Here is a 21,043-nt window from a genome sequence, read left to right on the forward strand (position 1 = left end):
AGGGCTCCTATTCGAAGGAGGTCGCCACATCTGGAAATGGCACATCCCAGTTTAATATGCTTGATAAATTTTTCTCTTTGGTAAAAATGTAAATTGGTAGTTTACAGATACAGGGGAAGTTATGCTGGCAAAGGATTTCCAGTAAAGCTCCCTAAGCTCTGGGAGAGTTAGACCCAGCCAGTTATCGGGGAAATGCTCACTTCCTCCGTCTGTTCATTTGGATGTATGTTCAAACGGGCAGGGGAGCTGAACGAGACACAGAGCAACGCCCTGAGACAAAGGAGGAAATCCCTTTCAGGTTCACGGAAATAGATCCAGGAGGGATGTCTTTCCAAAAAGAAAACAAACCCTGCAAAGACTTATCTTGTGCATTTGCACCACTTACTAAAAAGCTTCTTTTCCCAGTGGTAGTGAACAAATCTCCCAGTCTAGTATCTGGAAATGCCAGAAGAAAGAGATTGTTCATATAAACACATACATTTCCAGGGGAAGTTTACTCTTCCTATAGCCAGAGGATGTTTACTTTTCCAGAAAAAGAGTATGTTAAAACCCTTCTTCCCTTCTACTTCATCACCATTTCACTGGCACTTAGGAACAGACATTCCTCATTTCAAACAAGGTTTAACAGGTCAAGGGAAGGGGGAGCCGCGGTTGTATATGCAAGAAAAAATAAATATGAGGAATGAAATGAATAAACAAAGAAGCTGAGTTAGAGCTCAGAGACTAGGAGTTCCCTGACTGGGGCAGTGACACAGGCAGGCGACGTGATGGCTGAAGACTGTCAACTCAAAGAGCACGAGCCCAGGGCTAAGCTCTGCAGGTCAGACCCATGGTGCTCCTAAATGTCACCAGGACCACAGGCTGAGACCCTCCTCGCTCCCTCTGCCGTTGCTCATGAAGCACTTTTGAACCACAGGGAATGTGATCAGCATGCTATGAGAGTCAGCTGGCTTTTGGTACGCTCAGTTACTGATTTGCTGCAAGCAGGTTTTAGAGATCAAAAATCAATGTCAACGATTTTAATTTTGGTTTAACAAAGTCCTAATGAAGTTTAATGGATGCAATTAGGTAAATTGCAAGCACCAGCACTATCCATCATTGCACAGAAGTGGACCTAGATACTTTAAAACGCATTTTAAACTTTCTTATACAAGTAGAATAAGAATAAAGAATATCTCATTATTTTTATGACCACTTACCAAGCTTCTGCAGTATTCAGATAAGTACCTACAAACGAAAACCTACTCATAATCAGGTATAATTCCACTGCCTCCAGATGAATCACACCTGATTAACTGCAGGGTGAACTGGGCCATATAAGCAGCAAAGACCCACATTCAGGATTAAACTCTGGCTTTGGGAAAATAGGCAAAAGCTGCAATTCTAATGCTTATAGAACAATTCCAAAAGCCTCTATTTGGACAGACTTAAAATTTTACCTTTCAGCTAATGAATAAAGATGAAGACAAAGAGGTTTTGATTAAGGTCTTGTTCCTGCAACAAGTGAAGAGGACAGGAGAACCCCCTTGAGGCTGGGCTTTATATAGCAGCATACATGCTTCAGGAACAGTACATGGTTCTCTGTGGAAAGACAAACTTCCCCTGTACTAAACAGGACAGGAATCCAGGTCCACCACTCATAACCCAAGTAAACAGGTTACAACAGCGGTGCTACAGAGCTGAGGAGATACTGAAGATGCCATGTCTATCTGTACCAGTGCAGATGCTGGCTGACAAACACTGAACTGTCCAGAAGCATTTGATGTTTGTGTGAGAAGAGCCCTCTAATTTTCATGAACACAGAAGCACCTGATCATGGAAAAGCCACATTTCCACGCTGGATCTCTGGAGCTCTCCAGTCCCAGGACCTCATCCCACTGAGTTCTGAAGACCTCCAAGGACGGAGTTTCCACAGATTCTCTGGGCCCCTGGAAGAGCAGAGTGGGGAAGGGCTAAAATTCACCCTTTGCTCATCTTAGGTACCAAAACAGCTTCGCAGAGGCACCTCTGTCTCCTCTGCCTGCAGACCAAGGAATCCAGCAAGCCTGGGGATGGTGGAGAACACCAACTAGAGCTTGGAGTTTGGTTTTCAGGCAGAGGGGGGTGGTGACTGGGAAAGTTCCCTTTCGCATCCCTCTCTGATGTTGCTGCAGCTGCTGGGACTCTTCCCCGTGCTGCACCCCGTTCAAACTGCCGAGAGGAAGCCACTGTCACCAAAAAAAAGACTGATAAGGAAAACCAGCATCTCAGTAACACAACAGGAAAAGCTGGTCCTGCACTTCAGGTTTCACTGTTAAAATTGCTGCAGGTTCTTGGACAGAGACTGTTTCTTCCATCGTCATGGAAAGAAGTGTCCTGTTAACTGAGTCTATGTGTGTTTTTCAGAAAAGACTTTAAAATGAGGAATTAGGTATAATTTTGTGTGCGTTCCTTCCATTCCCCCAAACTGAGAAAAGTACTCTCTGAGAGAAGAATTTAATCAAAGCCAGCTGCTAATTACTTTCCTGACACCAGGGGAGAATAATGTTGGCATCAGAAAGATCTGCAAGATTTTCATGATTAATATTTGATAAATCTGTAATTGGATCGTTTGATTTTGCATTCTCCTTTGAATAGAGGTAGAAACTTTATTGAAATTAATCTTTATGAATTCAGGCCACAAACTTCAGGGGATGATAACTCATTGATTGATTTGAGTATCTTGAAGTGCTAACCCTGGAGAGAAGACAAATTGGGATTGCCTAAGGACAAGTCAATACAGACTGTAATCCAGAGTGCTTTCCTATTAGAGGAAATAAATTACATTCTGTAAAGAGTTAAAGTTTAATTTCTCTAGCCTTTTTTTGCTGAAGTTCAGAGATTTGACATGAATATTTAATTTAAAAGCAAATGAGAATTAAGTGTGCTAACATTGAATTAATAAAATAGTTGAGTAGCATGCAATAGTGAGCAAATGTTCTCATGAAAAAACACGAAAATCAAAATTGCAACATTATAGTTATCTCATATATCATATAGTTTAGAATTGGATATAAGAATTTTCTCCTGATCCTAATAAAATAAAGCAGAAATTCTATTAAATGCAGTAAGAATATTGTAGGGCTGAATAATATTACTATGAAAAACAAAACCAATTTCTTGCTCTGATTTTTAGCTATTGAGTTATGTATTGAAACCTTTAGAACTGGTTTATGCTAATAACCCAGCAGCAAAGCAAAAAAAAATGTCCAGAAATATCTGGTTTATAACTAAAGTAAATTAAAGGCCATGTGCACATTCACTGAGGGATCTGAACGCCCAATCCTTTATTTTGAAGGCAAGAGATTAAAGTTCCCTTTCCTTAACCAGCATCTGCTTTGAACAGACAGGAAAGAAAAGGCAAAAAATAAGAAAGAAAAGTCTTAATCCTAGTATTCCAACGTGGCTCGTGTGCATTTCCCCTCTACTGCAGAAGCAAGCAGCAATACAGCTCTTTTATATTAGCTTTAAAGAAGATTTGGGTTTAGGCACCTCTCCCCTGATATTTTTAATTCAGCATTTAAATAGTTGCATTAGTATGCACAGCACTTTCCACATATGCAAGCAGGGAGGTTTTTGCCTCAAAGAACTCATGATCTGAATTAAATCACAATATTGAAAAAATGACAAAAAAGCTACCTGAAAACAATACTGAGTCTTAAGCTAGCTACAAAGCTTTTTCCCTTCCCCTTTTCATTTATGCCAAGATTTATGAGAAGGCAAGCTATACAGGGTGATCGTCTGTGCTAGGCAAACAAAAAAGAGTGAACTTGAAGACAAAGACGATGAGGTTGTTCAGCACAGTGCCTGTGGAAGGCTATTCCAGACTCAGAATTAGCAAACTGATAAAGACAGCTTTGTTAGAAAAGCTGGAAAGACATAGCATATGAGAAGTCATGGATTAGGTAGATATGGCATGATGGCAAAAGCGTTTGAAGTGGATGAGGAAAAAGGCAAATACAAAGATAAAAAAAATTAAGGCGCTAAGACAATCCTTCCTACAAATACACTTCAGGCCACAGGGGGACAAACGTGTCGTGTACCAGCTGACATTAAAAAAAAAGAGGATGGCAATTTGAACCCAGGTTATGTACTGGAAAACCAGTACAGTTCTGGAAACAAAGAGAGAGCATGTGCATGACTTCTACACATGCGCAGGGATGTTGCTTTGGAATCAGTAGCTGAGCTATAGAGGCTCTAGCTGAGCCTCACTGACTTAGTGTCTACGTTCATCATACATTCTGTGGGTAGCCATCGACCTATTCAGCAGAACCCATATAGTCAGTAGGGCTCAATACCAAACATGAGCTATCTTTGTATTGCCCATTTTTCTTGGAGCAACAAAGACTTGCCCACAAACACAGCCTGGAGCACCTCCAACTGCAGAGGGCGAGTAGAGTGGAGTAAAACCATTACCCCTTCTCTTTGCCATGGAGCACTGGAGAGTCCTGCGCAGGGCTTCCAGCCGACTCGTACCACCAAGCTGCTCTGTGGCCACACAAAGGAGAATGCTTTCCATGCGTACATATGCGTTTGCATTAATAACTTCTGCAGTTAATTAACTTTATGTAGCAGCAAGTACATAAATTAACAGGTATTTAAGAGCTCTGCCCATGGAATTACCTCAATCTAGCTCATAATGGAAAAGTTTATTTTAAATAAAAGCTGGCTTTGTAAGCAAACCTCACCCCGCATCCCAATAAGTAGGCCCAAGGAGAAAAGGTGGAAAAACAAGCCTTTCCACAACGAAGGGCGGGAAAAAAGCCTATGGTCCATTGAAGAAGGGGTTTATTCTTATTTTGTAAAACAGTTATTTGAGAGAACTACATATCATGCTTGGAGGTCCAATTTTATTAGCAGAAGTGGCATTTATGCTCCTCGTTCTCACGGACCTTCCCGGAAATCCCTGGGCCCAGCGGCCTTTTGGTGGCTGCGAAGCTCCCCCTGTATTTTCTTCAATAACAACACCCCCTCTTTTATTCATTTCCGACTTCATTGTACTCTCCGGCCCCAGAAAGCCCCAGCCGGGGGTGCGGGGGTGAGTAATGGCAGCCCGGTTTACGTTACGTGACTGACGCCTGGTGCACCCAAGGGGTACTGCACCGCCGGCAACAGGCGAGCCGCTGCCGCTGCTGACACCACGACCCTGAGGAGCCTCCGCAGGGGCAGCCATGGGCAACCTTCGCCGCGCCGAGACAAGGAGAAACACCAGCTTCGGGTGCGCCGGCCCGGCCCGGCCGCCCTGAGGGGCCGCCCCCGCCCCACACACCGCCCCGCAGGGCCGAGCCGCCGCCGCTCCCCTGCGGGCTTTCGCCCCGCCCCATCCTCGGCCCCAAGCAATCGACCGCCGAACGACTTGTCTCTGTCTGCTTCCCTCGACGCGCTAATCGGGGTGTCGGTGGATCGGCTCGCTCGGCTTGGGGACGGACGGGGCGGGCACCCGTCGCGCGGGTGCGCCGGGGGACGGCGGCCGGCGCCATTTTGCAGGAAGAGGTGAGAGGTGCGGCGGTTCCGCTGTCTCCGGTGCTCTCTCTGGGGTGGCCCCGCGGTGCTTCCCTCTCCCCTCCCGTCGCCTGCCGCTGCCTGCCGGTAGCAGCTTCGGCCGCGGGCGGCCGGGCCTGTAACGAGCGGGCAGCACCGCGGTGCCTTGTGGGAGCGTTGTCGGGAAAACGGGGGGCGGCCGTGGGGGTGATCGGCCCCGCCGGTCCGGTCCCGCCAGGCGGGGTGAAGCCGCTCCGAGGCCGGGAGGTGCGCGGGCAGCCCCGGTCCGGCCGGTGCCTCGGAGACCAGCGCGTTGGTTTCTCTTCCAGGGGCAGCCGGGCCGTGAGGCGAGGGGGAGCCCACCGTCTGCAATGGCCAATGTGAGTAACGCAGGGCCCCGCCTCCGGGCCTCAGCGCCGTAGCGGCCCCCGTCTCCGCCGGTTTGCGGTAGGGAGGCGGCTGTAAACCCGGCCCTGCGCCTCGTCCCGATGAGAAGACAAACCGGCGCCGTCGGAGGAGAGCGCTTCTCCGTGTTATGCGGGACGCTTGCGTTTTAGTTCCCCTTTAAAGCTGTCTTTAAATCACTGTGCGTATGGGGGAGTAATTGCTAAAACCTTCAGTTATACCAAGGTACATTTTTATCAGAAGGCAGTGGTATCGTCATCCTTCCATCTAAGTTTTGGAAGCCGATTTCTGTGGATATCATGGCAATATTCGAATTGAGGATTAAGTAGGATCTGTTTGGTTTGGGGGTTGTTCTTTTCTGAATGTCATGAGTTAAGGTGAAGCAGGCAGGTTCACCAGAGTACTTTCAGACTGAAGAATAAAACACTATTGATTTAGTCTTGCCATGGAGACTTGAATAATTTATTGATTTCAGCGGTATTTTTTCCCTGGGGTAATGCTAGGTATGTAAATATTTGCATAAGTGAGCTCAGTCAACATATCTGTAATTAACGCTAACATCTCCATGTTAAGTGATCCTGATGATATGAAAAAACGCTCTTTTCTTGTAATTATGTGTCAGCTGTAATTGTTTACATCTGTTTTATCTGCAATGTAATCATTATACCAAAATTAATTTCAATAGTGCTTTTACATAATAGAGGAAAAAAAATCATTTAAGTGGAATCAGCAGACTTTTGTTGTTGTTATGGGAACTTTTTAAACCTAGCGGTGTTTTAGAACTAGACAGCTTACAGGCTTAACGGTAAATACTTGATTTAAATCAGAAAATCAAATATGCCTTTATGCATTTGAGTCTTCGTGATGCTGGTAGAACTTATTAGACATTGTATGTTTATGCAGAGGTGATATGTAAGAAACTGATGCTTACTGGCTTAGGTCCCGATACTTTGAATAGAGTTTTTATCTTAAACATACAAATAGTACCATTTTCTCACTTTTTTTTTGAAGTAACCTTGTTGCATACATATTGAGCGTACACACGCATAAGCTTTATATAGAAGCAAGGATACAGCACTTAAGGAAAATCCCTTTATGTCAGTTTCTCAAATGAATTTCTTTCCCTCACTTGGAAAATAAAGTTTTATGAAAGCACGCATGCTGTGGCAGGTGGGATTTATATTTTCCAGTAATGCATGCTTTTGTGCAACTGTAGTCAAGAGTATTAGTAGTTTCATGCTAGAGTTAAGTAGTCTCATTTTTTAAAATTATACTTCTGACTCTACATTTTGAGTATATGATTGGTTATTTTTCTGCTATGTGTGTGTAAATGCATCAGGAAAATTGTCAGTCTTTTTAAAGTATAAAAAATAGATCAGACTTCTCAGTTTAATCACATCACCTGGATATTTCTTGTTTAAAAAAACCAAAACACAAAAAACCCACAAAAAACCCCCAGTAACAGTTGCTCATCTTACTACTTACGATACCATCATTGGGCCTCAGAGTTAATCCTTGTGGTGAGGAGCTACTGGCTCTTTGGAGCCCTGTTGTTGAGACCATTTGCATGCTCAGGGAGATAGCATTGCATCATTTTCTGTTTGCTGTGTGGCTGAATCAGCTTCTGATAGAATCATCCTCAGCAGTTCAAAGTTGTGTTGACAGTACAACTCTGTGGTGTCTCTGTGGTGTGAAGCAGATTTTCTGGTGTGTTCCAAGACTATGGAATTCATAAAGGCTTTATGGCTTACTGGCATTTTGCCCGTGATGCTGATCTTGTTTGCAATAACACTTGTGTATAAATATGTGAATGCAAGGAGTTTGCAAATCTAAATAACACTGGCTGCCCTAACTTAAGTTTTGCACATTAAATGCTTATGGATTTTGCAAGCAAAAGAAAGAAGCTGAAATTACCATACCTACCTGTTTTGATATGCGTATCTCCCTGTATAGTTCAGAGCTGTTGGTATGTGTACTTTATTGGCAAAGAAATATGTGTAAGTACATGTGTGCATGCTTCTGGATGAAAGCTACAAGATTTATTTGGAGTGATGCTATCTTGTGTCTCCCTCCAGTCTTTTAAGAAGTAGGAATATAGGCTGGCTAACATTTCTGCTAGCCTTCAGGGCAAACGTCTTGGATATCAGCGTTTACTTCATTAACAATACTTCTAGGTATTTCTGATAATCAGTCCTGTGATTGGATTGTGGCAATCATGGAAACAATGACATGCATGGAAATAATAATGGAAACAGTCCTTGTCCATAACTTAGTTTAGGTTGTGGGGTTTCAGTGGTGCTATTTAAACTTTTCAGTGTTTTTTCCTCACATGAGAAGGCCTTTCAATAAGTGTTTTTGAGGCTTTTCCTTTACTTAGAATACTATGACTAGTAAAATGTAAAAGCAATAATAAAATACTTTAAAAACTTGATTTTACAGAAACACAGTTGATCATAATTAAAATTGTAATTTAATTATCAAGTGAGGATTTCTTCTGTGATCCACAAAGCTGTACTTAAACTAGTATTTTTGCTAGCAGTATGTAATACTTATTTTGTTTTTGTCTTCTCAGGTGCTCTGTAACAGAGCAAGATTGGTCACCTACCTACCAGGGTTTTATTCCTTAGTCAAAAGAGTTGTAAATCCCAAGGCTTTTTCTACAGCAGGTTCCTCTGGCTCAGATGAGCCTCATGTTGCTGCCACACCTCCTGATTTATGTAAGAAAAAGCAAATTCATTTTCTTTGAATTCATGTGCTATCAGAACTTTGCACCCCCTATAAATTTGGAAATGCTGAAGTGTGCTTTTTGTGTCAGGGCCCTTACTTTTACTTGTGTGTTATGGTTACTTTGGTTATGTATGATTGTGATCAAATACCGATATTTGTATGGGAGAGGGGTTTCTTCTTTTTTTTTTTCTTTCTTTCTTTTTAGATGTGATGACTAAAGCAAGGCCTTGACTTTTGCAGGTCCAAGAACTGTCTGGCCAGATGAAGTAATGGGTCCATTTGGTCCTCAGGACCAGAGGTTCCAGTTGCCTGGTAATATTGGGTTTGACTGTCACCTAAATGGCACTGCTTCTCAGAAGAAAAGCCAAGTTTCAAAAAGTCTGCCTGATATATTAGCAGAGCCTTCAGCAAGTGAAAGGCATGAATTTGTAATGGCACAATACATAAATGAATTTCAGGTAAGAACAGGCTGCTTCTGTGTGAAACTGATATTTCTTGTCCAAGAGAAACATAACTAACCTCTCTTCCTCCTGAAAAAAGATAACGTTGATTTTCTAGATGGTTTTGAAAGATGAACTTCAACTGGGGTGAGCGAGAGATTACATAAGACCCTGGCTGAAGTTTTTTCTTTTAGGAGGAAGAAATATTTCAGGGTGTGGTTTTTTTGACTAAGCAGTGCTTAGTGAAATAGCATTTGGTGGTGACTTAATTATATGGATATGGGAAAACAAAACTTCAGTTTCAAAACTTGCAGTTTACCAAGTATCACCAGCTTTTATCAAATGGAATTGGTAGTTTCTTCCGTATTTCATTTAAAGGATCTGGACTTACATAGTTTGGACAGTGTTTAGATCTGCCTGCTTAGTTCTGACAACCATCGAATTCACGCAGGAGAAGCAGATCAACGTACCTCAAGTCTCACAATGAGACTGCATTTCGGCGATGGCAGAGCTTGCAGTGAGTCAGATGCATTATTAACAACAAGCAGCTTGATAACCGCTAGTGTGATTGCAACGTTTCAACAAATGTTTATTGCTGCTAGCTGCTGACTCAACTTTCCAGGCTCTCTGAGTTTGTGACATGCTCAGACTTTGGAAGTCAGCTAGCAAATCGCCATTGTAAAAATGCTGTATAGTGTTTTTTGTAAATGTAGCGTTGTATTCATAGAATTCCAAAGTGTTCAGAAAACATAAGCTTCTGGTGAGCTCCCCAGATTCTGTTTTCAGCTTGTATGGATCCTACTTTCCGTTAAAAGCCCAACAGAAAATTCTAGTCTAGTTCATTTAGTGCAAACCAGGTGCACTGAATGTGTGTCTGCTTTCTAGCAAGATGGCTTGTATAATAAAATGCCTGGTGCAGCTGTTACTGTCCAAAATGGAAGGGAGAAACTGGAAAGAGCAGAGGCAGGTCTTGCAACTGGTATTCAGAAAGTCAACAAGAGTCAGCTCTGCTTCATACCAGTAGTGTTTAGGAATCCCTGAACAGCATTTAGCTAACAAAAATGTTAAACCACTCATCCTAGGAAAGGACCCAAATTTGAATGATGGGATCAGCTGAATACAGAAACCTCCCATAGGTTGCTGCAGCAAGCAGGAGAAAAGCTCAGTGCTGCTGAACCTCACGCACCAGTCCTTGAACCAGTTGGAGAAATGGCAGACTTCTTCGACCTCTGTGTACCCGAGATTGATGTATTTGTTTCATCTGAGCAGAGTAAAAGGGCCTACCAGCCTATCAATATCAGAAAGTGATATCGATCTTTGGAAAATGGCCATAGTCTCTTGATGATAGCATACCTGCTAAGTATGTGTACTGTGTAAGTGGTGTTTAGCTGGCTAGAATGGGAGTAGTAGACAAGAAATCACAATGAACTACCGTTCTACTAAGAGAAACATCTTATAGTTAGGAAGAAAAGAAGTTTACCAGCATAACTGTGTGGTTTGTCAGGCTTAAAGTACCAACTGATCTGTCCCAATGGCTTTGCAATCATAATGCAAGATTTATGTGGAAACATATGTATTGAAACTGCAGTGAATATCTGTTGTTTGTCTATTGTTGTGTTTATTTTTTTGCTGGGTTTTTTTTTTTGCTATTCTTGAACGTTAATTTCTAGAACAAAGATGCTAGCCACGCAGTGTTTTCAGTATAACAGTTTTCTCTAGAGAGAACTTTCAGATACAAACAGGTGTTAGGTAGGACTTAATGTACTACTCAACCTTGTAATTTCAGTCTTAGAGAAACTTACTGAAATTCCTTGTAAATTATGGCATAACTAGAGCTAGAAAAACTGTATTAAGGCATTTTATGCCTATTACATAACAGTTGCTATCCCAAAGGAGGCAGCTGTTGTTATTACCCTCATAAGGGCATTTTAAGCTTAAATGCTATATATCTAATGTACAGGTGCTCCATTTGTAACATACCCACAAAAATCTGGGGGTGTTTTTTGGTTTTGGGTTGGTTTTGGTTGTTTGGTTTGGTTTTTTTTAGAGACTGTAGAACTAAAAAACTGTAAAGAATAAAAATTCTGTTATTGGAAAACTGTTCTGCTTTTCAAAACAGGTAAAGCTAAACGTACTGATAGTTCAGAGCTCTAGAACTGTTGTGTAACTTTAAAGTTTTATTCTGGCTCAGGTAATGTGTGTATGTCTGAAATCTATCAATTGCTGTTGTATTGAATACTTGAGGCTGTTGTTTCAGAAGGATATTTTTCAAAAATTTCTGTATTGGTTAAGGCTTTGAGATAATATGGTTACAATAATATATAAAGCTTAAAATTTCTGTATCAGTTTAAGCAATAGGTTATACCTGTATGTGTTCCACTTTTAATATTTGAAAAACAAATTTTAAGTCTCATTGGAAATGATCTTTCTGTGAAACTGCTTGGGTGTATCAATGGACATATAGTCACAAAAACGTAATCTGGTGTACAAAGTTATCCTGTTACGTATTAATGAATGGGGAAGTTATAAATTTTGTTTTTCTCAGGGTGCTGATGTTCCACAGAAACAGCAGATAAATAATGCTGAAACTTACTTTGAAAATGCAAAGGTAGAATGTGCAGTACAAGCTTGTCCTGAACTGTTACGAAAAGGTATTTTCACTTTTTTTGATAGCTAAAAAATTATAATTTTAAAATGTAAAAATCTGTAAGTAAATGCTCTGATGTAACTGATGCCACAGAACGTGTAATAGAAAAGGGTAATCCAGAGGTAGTATTTTACAAAAGAAAAATACATGCTATAAAATGAAAACTGAAACTTCACTGTTGACAATACTTTGTATCTCATAAAATTCAGTGCCATTTAAATTCAAGATGAGCTGGGGCCGGGAGTAACTTTCAGCTGCTTCTTTAGTGTCAGGTAGATTCTGGAGCTAATTCACCATCCAAAAACCAGTTTGTAACAAATCAAGTCTTTTGGCACTGCTTCTTAGTAAAATAGCGAATTGAATTTATGAAAGTACTTGAAAGCATTGGGTTTGTATCTTTCTTTAATTTGCTGAAGGAGGAAATGATTGGAATAAAAGTTTCTTGTTATAAAAGTGGTATACTGAAAGAGAGAAGAGACTGAAATCTGGCTGAAATCTTGCTGAAGAGAGCATACTTTTCAGAGAGTAAGAAAGAACAAACCTTTGGGCTTTTAATTCCTTCCCACACTGAAAACAAGACTCCGTGAAGCCTCATCATGACTTCAGTGCTTCACATGCATTCCTGTTTGTGGTCCAATAGATGATGTAGAGAGAATCATGATGGGTTTGGGCCTTTTCTGCCCCAGGGGAAGATCCCTGTAGTACACTACTGATACTGAGTCTGTTGTCATATCCTAGGAAGTAGATCTGAGGCATTTCTACTGAAAGATTTAATGTAAAAATGCATGTGCATCATGTAACGTGGCTTAGCCAGAAAATAAGGGTCTTCTCACCTTAAGTGTGTGCAGAACCATGGTGGTGTTCAAAATATTAAAATATTACTATACTTGGTGTTATATCTTTGCAAAGAAAGTCACTTGTTTCCACATTCTGAAGTGTGCAGAGTAGTGGGACTTTTATCATCTTGCAATTAAATAGGAGGTCTTGAAATAGCAAGCTCCATTGCCTAAGTTGCTTTTAAGAGGACCTTACCAAGGTGCATTAGTTTCCACAAAAGCAACATCAGCATTTCAAACCAGCATGCTGGTTGCTGGATCTGCCATGAAAAACACACACCTATCTTGGATTTAAATGAAAGGAAGTCTCTAAAGTAGGGTCAATAGTTTGTCTAAAACTGAAAAATCATAAGTAAAATGGAAGAGCCATAACATGCTGGTTTCACTTTTTTTAGACTTTGAGTCAATGTTTCCAGAAGTGAATGCCAACCTTTTAACAGTATTAACTGTCACCCAGAAGACTAAAAATGATATGACTGTATGGAGTCAAGAAGTGGAGGATGAGAGAGAAATGCTGTTAGAAAATGTAAGTAGCTGGCAGTAGCATCAGCTTATTTTTGTTTGTAGATGAATCTCCTGTGAACTATGTCCGTATTTTGGTCCATTTCTAGCTCTGGTAGTAATACACCGTCTTTCTTTTTAGAGCATTTTTGAGCTAATCCTATGTTCTCTTAATGATAAAATGGAGATAACTTTTCTCCCAGCTTTGTAGCTTTTTGTCTACTCTACGTGAAATGTCTCATAGAACTATGAAATTCTTTATAGTGGGCTGAGTGAAAAGTATGCTAAAATGTTGTAAAATGCTACAGTAAATTAATAAAGATACTTGATTGTTGTCCTGTTGCAGCTAAAGGGCAGCAACTATTTTCTCACCTTATTTCAGCTTTACTACAGAGCATTTTATAGGATTTCACTGCTTGCTCTGTTTTTCTGGGGTGGAATTGAGATTCCAGTACAGAGTCTGTCGATGAGCGCATCCTTGTAAAAAGTGGTTGCTCTGGGTGTGTTTTTTCCATTCTGATAATGGGTATGGTTAATGCTTTTAGCCTGGATATCAGTTATATTTATTACATCTTAACCATCCTCATGAACTTTGTCATCTTGTTCTGTTGCCACTAGAGGTCTCTCTGAAAATCGCTTTATTTCACATTCTTCAGATTTTTTTTGGTGTACTCCAGCGGGTGTCACTGTTCACCACCGCTGGCATTCTTTTCTTAGCACCTTAAAATACAACGTTTCTGTATATTATTTGTTATAATTTTTCTAAAACTAGTAAAAACCATCCTGTGGGATTTTCATCTGTATAGTGAGGGTCATATTTATGTTTGAAAATAGCCTGGTAATGTCCTTTTCAATGCTGTAAATTGCAAATGTGGCCTGTATAAAGCAGTGTAAGGGTTACCACAAAAAAAGGAAGAAGCAGTCTGAAGGATCAACATAAAGATTACACACAAATTAAAATTCCCTTCACTTTAGTGTGTTCTTCTCTTTGAATTATTTATGGTCTGTTGGTCTTTGGCGTTGTAATCTGGTCTAATTATATGTTAATTGGCATCTTTCTTCCTTGTGCACCTCCCTGTCAAGTCTAATATAGTCATTGTAGGGGTGTTAGGATGTTGGATGTAACCTCCCGGTCTAAAGGTTACTAACAGCAAATTCACAAGAAAATGGCCTGTTTGTTTTCTTCATAGATGGTTAGAAGTAATCTTAAAAATACTAATTTAATGTGAGAGGTTTGTGCTAAAGTAATGAGGGTGATGTACAGCCAAATCTAAATGTTTACAGTACTGAATCTCAAGTGTTTATTAACTGCACTCTTAAGTGATTGCTGAGGGGTTGTTGCAACACTGGATCAAAAGATGTACTGTATCGGAAATGTAATGCCTAAAATGCTGTCTTCAGATGGCTTACTTATATTTGTGACTTAATTTACAGTTGAAACATAGTTAAACATCAGAGCCATCAAACCTCAGAATACAGAACAAATTACTGTAAAGGATAAACTTCCCTTATTTTGGACCATAAAGGGCCTGAAGCTGAGTAACTATAATAATATTTCTATGAATTTGAAACCTTGAGCTGCTAAGAGAACTAATTATAGAGAACAGTCCAATTTTTATAATGGAAAGTAAAGTATTATATTTATTCTGAAGTTAGAAATATTTATTTTTTTATGAGATCAGGGAATTTCTTTCACATTGTGAGGAAGCTATGTGAATTCTATTTGTGGTTTACTCTAGCTCAGTGTATTCAGCTGTTTAGATTTGTGTACTTGGACATGTTTTTTTCAGAGTGCATGGATGGTTTTAGAACCATCACACATCAACTTTGGTGGTGGGTTTTTTCTTTCTCACCTTTGCATGCTTCTTCAGAAGTTTTCTATGGGCCCCTGCTGGCCCTCATAACATGGGTTGAAAACTGCTGGTCTAGGTGATTAAAAGCACATAACTGAGGTCTCCTGTTGCTGATTTATCTGTGGAAAAAATGTGCTGTCTAAATCTGTAGGTCATGTAATTACTTTGTGCCCTGTGTTGTGATGTCAGAATACAGGAACACAGCTTTAAATCTACCTGGCTGAATTTTCTTCTGTATCTGACAAAGAGATAACTGCAACTCAACACCAAAGATTTTTTTTTTTTTTAAAAAAAAGCTTATTTTCTCAAATCAGCTCATGTGAAAAGTTTGCTACCAAAAAAAAGTAGATTCTTTAAGCTGTCTCTTCAGAGAAGGGAGGTTTTTGATGTGTTACAGAACAGGGAACTTCTTGGCATGTTGCTTAATTGAAAGATACTATTTTCAGGAACATCGGCTGGTGTCCTCTAGTGTAACTGAAACATGACCTACAGTTTTGATTGTCAAATAGTGGGAGAGTTTGAAATCATTGTTCATCCTGACCACCAGTTCATTACAACAAGGCAATTGGTGTAGATTGGTGTAAAAGTCAAGTACTTATGGAACTGTTTGCTATCATGATGCAAAACTAAAACATTCTTTAAAATAATTTGCAGTTAAATATTTGTAGTGCAGGAAGAACTACATAATACTGTCCTGTTGGCTGAGATGAGACCTTACAGCAAAACTATGTTTTTCATATATTTATAAAAATATATTTAATGCTACATTTAGTGTCAAATTTGTGGAGTTTAGGTGAGATCTGTAAACTCGTGGAAATAACACAGAAATACCTGAAGTAATGGTTGACTTCTTAAAGAGGATAACAGGTATGATTGCAATCTGCATGAATAATCAAAGCAATTACATTATTCCTTGTACAAGCTGCTAATCCATTCCTGACTGGCACAAGGAACGCTTTTAAATCGGATATGATTGGAGTAGTCTAATGTATGCCCTTAATTCTAATCCTCTTAATATTATTAATATTTTTATTGAAAGTATGCTGAATTTCTCATTTATTGGTAGAGGCCAAAAGAAATCTGTGCTTGTTCACGTTCAGAATATTTTATATGTGTTCTGAGGTGTATATATATATGTAAAAATATCTCATTTGATATCCTTATTTCCCTTTATTTTCTTTAAGTTCATTAATGGTGCCAAGGAAATTTGCTATGCAATTTGTTCTGAAGGCTATTGGGCTGACTTCATTGATCCATCCTCAGGACTGGCAGTAAGTTATGTGCTGTGTGGAATATGCAACGAACACTGCTATGTCTTAACTAGCAGTGATACTTGTATTCTTCATGGGTTAAATCCAACTTTTTGATATTGCCCAAAAGCTGTTAGCGTAGGATAATTCCTTTCATAAATGAAGATCAGATAAGAACCCTGAGCTAGCTCCCATACTGTGTCAGCAGTCATTGCAGTTGGCAGTTTGGAGAACATTGTTCAGCAATGAAGTTGAATTTTAGATAATTGTAGAAGTTTTATGCCCAAAAGCTCTTGGTCACTGCACAATAGGCTGATTATGCCCTCCCAAGGTAACTTGGTAGTCCTGGCACCTATTTGTGTAGATGGAGGGTTTTAAAAAGTCTCTTTGCGCTAGTTAATGATATCTTTGTTACATAGAAAATATGAATAGCTTGTTCCTATTAAACAGTGTTGGCATTCATTATCAGATTACGCCAGTTCTCTGGAGGAGCTCACAGTGTCTTACCAAGACATCTGTGAAACAGAGAGTCTTAAAACTTACAAGAGAGAATTGAGAAAGCTTCTATCAAAGCATGAGCATAGATGTATTTTTGTCTGAGAACTGTTAAAACCATATCATAGTTGAACATAATCATGGCAAAGTTCAGTTTAGTGGGTTTTTATTTAAAACCACTATGAAAGGCAATGATATATTGTGTCAACAGAGGCAAATAGTTTTAACAGGGGATGTTTATAAGGTGAGCAGGCAGTTGAACGTGTGTATAGTGCTTAAAAGCTTCCCAGAAATTCCATACATTTAAGGAATAGTTACTGACTGATGAAAGTAGGGTTCTGTCTTTTGGGCTCCAGTTCAGTAGTAACGTCCTTACCAGTAGCCTGTTTGTCAGGAAGAGGCTTTTGGTCAGAAGCTTCCTCCTGAGATAAAGCAACTTAAATACCTGCTTCCAATTTACGCATGTTTTTGCTGCTCAAAGCATCATAGGGGCCTCATTGAAAAGGTACTAGTCTTATTTTTGCTATTTCACAGAAGGGTTCTATCCTTAATGCTTGTAGAAGTAGGAGAACCTTTCCAAAGCACTTGAGGTTTTTTGTATGGATGATGATAAGACATTCAAACACACTGATAAGCCTTCAGCGCTCTGTCAGTGACGAAGGGAAATCTTTAAATATGGGGTACCAGTATAACCAGAGGTGTTCTGCTTAGTTTCCTGTGTAGATTTCATGAATAAAACTGTACATAAAATTTCCTCCAACAGATGTAACTGGTACTTCTGGGCTTAGTTTTGTTTTAAAAAGAGGTAGTTCTGACACTTCAAATGTTCTTGGAAATGTTCACATGAAAAATTCTCTTTTTTTTTTTTTTCCCCACCTAGTTTTTTGGACCTTACACAAACAACACTCTGTTTGAAACAGATGAACGCTACCGCCACTTGGGATTTTCCGTTGATGATCTTGGCTGCTGCAAAGTTATTCGTCATAACGTCTGGGGTACTCATGTGGTCGTAGGAAGCATTTTCACTAATGCTGAACCTGACAGCCCTATCATGAGAAAACTAAGTGGAAACTAGCAGTCATCAGGGTTTCACAAGTACTTATGACCTTTGCCTTCTTTTACTTGATGATTCTTTCTAAGCATTGTCAGGAAATGCCACACTTTGAAGTATTCTTAGATAATAAAGTAGCTGTTATTTATTTTAGTCTTTGAATATGTGTTCACCGCATGTGACTTAGAATATTAATTGACAACATTCAAACGGATACCTTTGTGTGCCACACGATTTTTAAGCTGTGAGTTTCCTTCATCTTGAATGAGTTTAAACATACATGTACAGAGCTATCTGCATATCCTTTTTTTAATATTATCTTACAAGCCACACTTCTTAACCATTTTGTCTTTCAGTGTCTAACAAATCTGTGCTCTTAGTATTAAAAATCCTGATGCTACTGAAGTTTCTAGGAATTTTGCCACTTATTGAAATAAGTGGCAAAAAAAGTGGAATAAGTAATAAAATTGTTCTCCCAGAATATAGAACTTAATAAAAACTGCAGAAGTTAATGCTGGACTAATCACTCATTTGCTGTTCTAAAATGAGAATAATGAGATAAGCTTTCAGTGGTCTCTAACTACAAGTAATACTTCAGTAGGGAAGTGTTCACTCGACTGCTACATCCAGAGACTCAGTGAAAAGTCTTAAATTAATGTGGAATCAGTCATCTCAATGTTTTTTGTCTTCATGTTGCTTGGGACTTTATTTTCTCAGTGTTAGCTAAATATATTTAATTAGTTTATATATGTAAATGTAATTTAAAGTTGCTTTTGTAACTTTCTGAGGTCATTAAATACATTGTGGGAAAAAAAAAAAAGATAATAGGGCAGTGCTTGGATATCATCATTGTTTTCCTGTACTTGGATGCAATTTAGACTTGTCTCTGGAATTTTGAAATGCCTGCACAAAGAGCAATTATGATCAATTATTGCAATTATGATCAATTATAAAAATATTTCAACAGGAAGGTTTCAGTAAACTAGTCGGTCTCTTCAGGTATCATAAAAACAATCAGGTCATTTGAAGTTACTGGAGGGAGAATAGTGAAGAAAATTCAAGGCACGTGAAATTCCAAAGCTCTGTCAGCTGCCTCGCTACAGAGACTAACTAACAAACTAGATTTTAATCTCATCGCAGTCAGTTATCAGGACCATTTGTTAATACACCACTGCAGTAGCTGTGCCAGTTCACGCAACAATGGGAATCCTTCAGTCCTGACTCAGTCAAGATTTAGTGCAACTTTTGTCTGGATAATGGCTGCACAAGATGATGATCTGAGAGGTTTAGCTTCCTGTCAGATAGCTAGGGATTTTAATCATTGTGTCTTTTTCCAAAGTTAATTAACAATTATGGATTTAAAACTTTGTTCTAGGTTTGTATACTACTTCTATTCCCTACTCAGGGTCTAAGCCAGTGACCACCAAAGTCGTCTTATTGGCTTTAATGGGTTTAGAACCAGATCCTTTACCAAGTGCCTGTATCTGTCCTTGTTAATGATTGCTGCAAGCCCATAACTTTGGATCACGGAGGTGGAAGTGAGGAAGACTTTCCACTGGAGAAGTGAGTGCTGTCTACTCTAAATTCACTCACTAAGCCAGCAATTCAGAGGTTATCTTGCTCACCTGCCATCATTGTCATCACTGTGGGCTCTAGCCTGTGCACATTCCAAGGTTGAAGTGTATGGCTGTTGAGGCAGGATTTGTTTATCCCTTTGTCATGGAATTTGGGCTGTATTTCCAGAGCCCAAGTTCTTGACCTCCTCTCTACTGTCCAAGAAAGCTGTATTACTTAAGTCTTTTATTGATTTTTTTTCTCATTCTCATAAAGAGGATTAAAAAAAGCTTGAGAAGCTGCAATGTGTCTTGTCTGTTTGCAAAATACAATTATTTTCTAGAACACGAATTGTCAGTGATGACATTTGATAAAAGAGGGTTAGTGTCTCGCTGGACAGTAGAGTACACTGTTGTGGAGAACTTTATTGGATAACTATTAGAGAAATAAATTATTTGAAATAGTTCACATGTATTTTAACTATACTGAAGACTCTTGATGCTTTCTTTTCTTCAGGTGACTTTGCTGTACTTGCCTTCCTGTGTTTTGCAAGGGGTGGGAGCTGTCGGGCAGCTATCCAAATTAAGCTTGGGACGCTAGTTTTTGAGTTCATGTCCTTTAAAGTTTCATCCTGGAAAGGGCTTTTACAGTGGCTTTTCAAACAGCTTCAACCTGAGGCAAAATCTCACTGAAGATAGTGGCAGTTTTGCCTTGACTTCACTAATACTAATGTTTCATGCCAGAATTTGAGGGGAGGTATGATTTCCTGATACTTTTCTAAATAAAATTTTCTCATACGTATTGATTCTCAAAAGAGGCTAGAACTGTTCAGTTCTACTTCCCTCACATCAGAAGAGCTATACTGTGTATTAATTAACTTGCTACTATGAAATAAAAGTTCTTGAATACAGTGTGATTAACTGTACTTCTGATAATAAAAACCAAAACAACTTTCCTTGTTACAAAATTAATTCCTTTCTAGGGTAAAGAGACAAACATGTGGGAAGAGCTATTGTATGGAAGGTCACATCTGCCTCCTTAGCAAAGATTACTGCTTGGTGGGAAGTACTGTTTTTCTTAATTCAGAGAGGCTATTAATTTCTAGATGTTATTCATTCGGTAGTTATACCAGAATTTCTTTTTTACAGTAAATTCCATAAAAACTTATTTGAAGTGGGGATGCTGAGCATCACAAGAGCAGTGCTAACTTTGTGTAGTTGCATTTGCAAGCACATTAGTATACATGGAGAATATGCTTAAAATGGTGCAAGTCTATACGTTATTTGTAGTAGTCAAAAGGCTAAAGAAATGTTATAGGTGAAATATTTGTCACTTAGGTGTCCTGAGATAGGAGGAACTGAGCTAAATGTCTTTCCACAGAATTCCTAGTAAAGGTGAGGAGAAAAATTACGGAGTTGTCTTTTTCTCTCCTAAAATATCTTAGTACTACTCTTAGATGAGCTGCTATCCCAGTGAAGTTCTACACCACCATAGTCTCCTAAATAGCTGGTGGTATCGCTGCTAAGGACAGTAGTGGTGACAGGATTTTCATAAGTTACAAAAATAAATTTGAAATCAGGTTTAACAGTTTAGTAGTGGTAAATATCCAGAACAAGATACTGAGAGAATGGCCAGTTCGCAGCTGGAAAGAGGTGTTTTCCCGTCCTGTGACGACGAAAGCCCTCGCTGCATGTCTGAGCGGAGTGAGATAGGAAAATGTTACTTTGTTGGTTGAATCGGTACAGGGAAATCCTGAAGTATCTGGAGGTCTTCAATGCAGTGATT

General features: G+C 39.4%; 1 protein-coding gene across 1 annotated transcript; it reads left to right on the forward strand.

Moving 5' to 3' along the window:
• Window positions 1-5,379: 5,379 nt before the first annotated feature.
• On the forward strand, window positions 5,380-20,209 carry MMADHC (metabolism of cobalamin associated D). The gene is made up of 8 exons (XM_072874073.1): window positions 5,380-5,511; window positions 5,829-5,879; window positions 8,477-8,621; window positions 8,872-9,089; window positions 11,617-11,722; window positions 12,950-13,080; window positions 16,093-16,179; window positions 17,534-20,209. Exons 2-8 carry the CDS (start codon window positions 5,871-5,873, stop codon window positions 17,726-17,728), a joined length of 891 nt encoding a protein of 296 aa, XP_072730174.1. The 5' UTR covers window positions 5,380-5,511; window positions 5,829-5,870; the 3' UTR covers window positions 17,729-20,209.
• Window positions 20,210-21,043: the final 834 nt, after the last annotated feature.

This window comes from Ciconia boyciana, chromosome 10 (assembly GCF_034638445.1).
Source record: "Ciconia boyciana chromosome 10, ASM3463844v1, whole genome shotgun sequence".
Classification (NCBI taxonomy): domain Eukaryota; kingdom Metazoa; phylum Chordata; class Aves; order Ciconiiformes; family Ciconiidae; genus Ciconia; species Ciconia boyciana.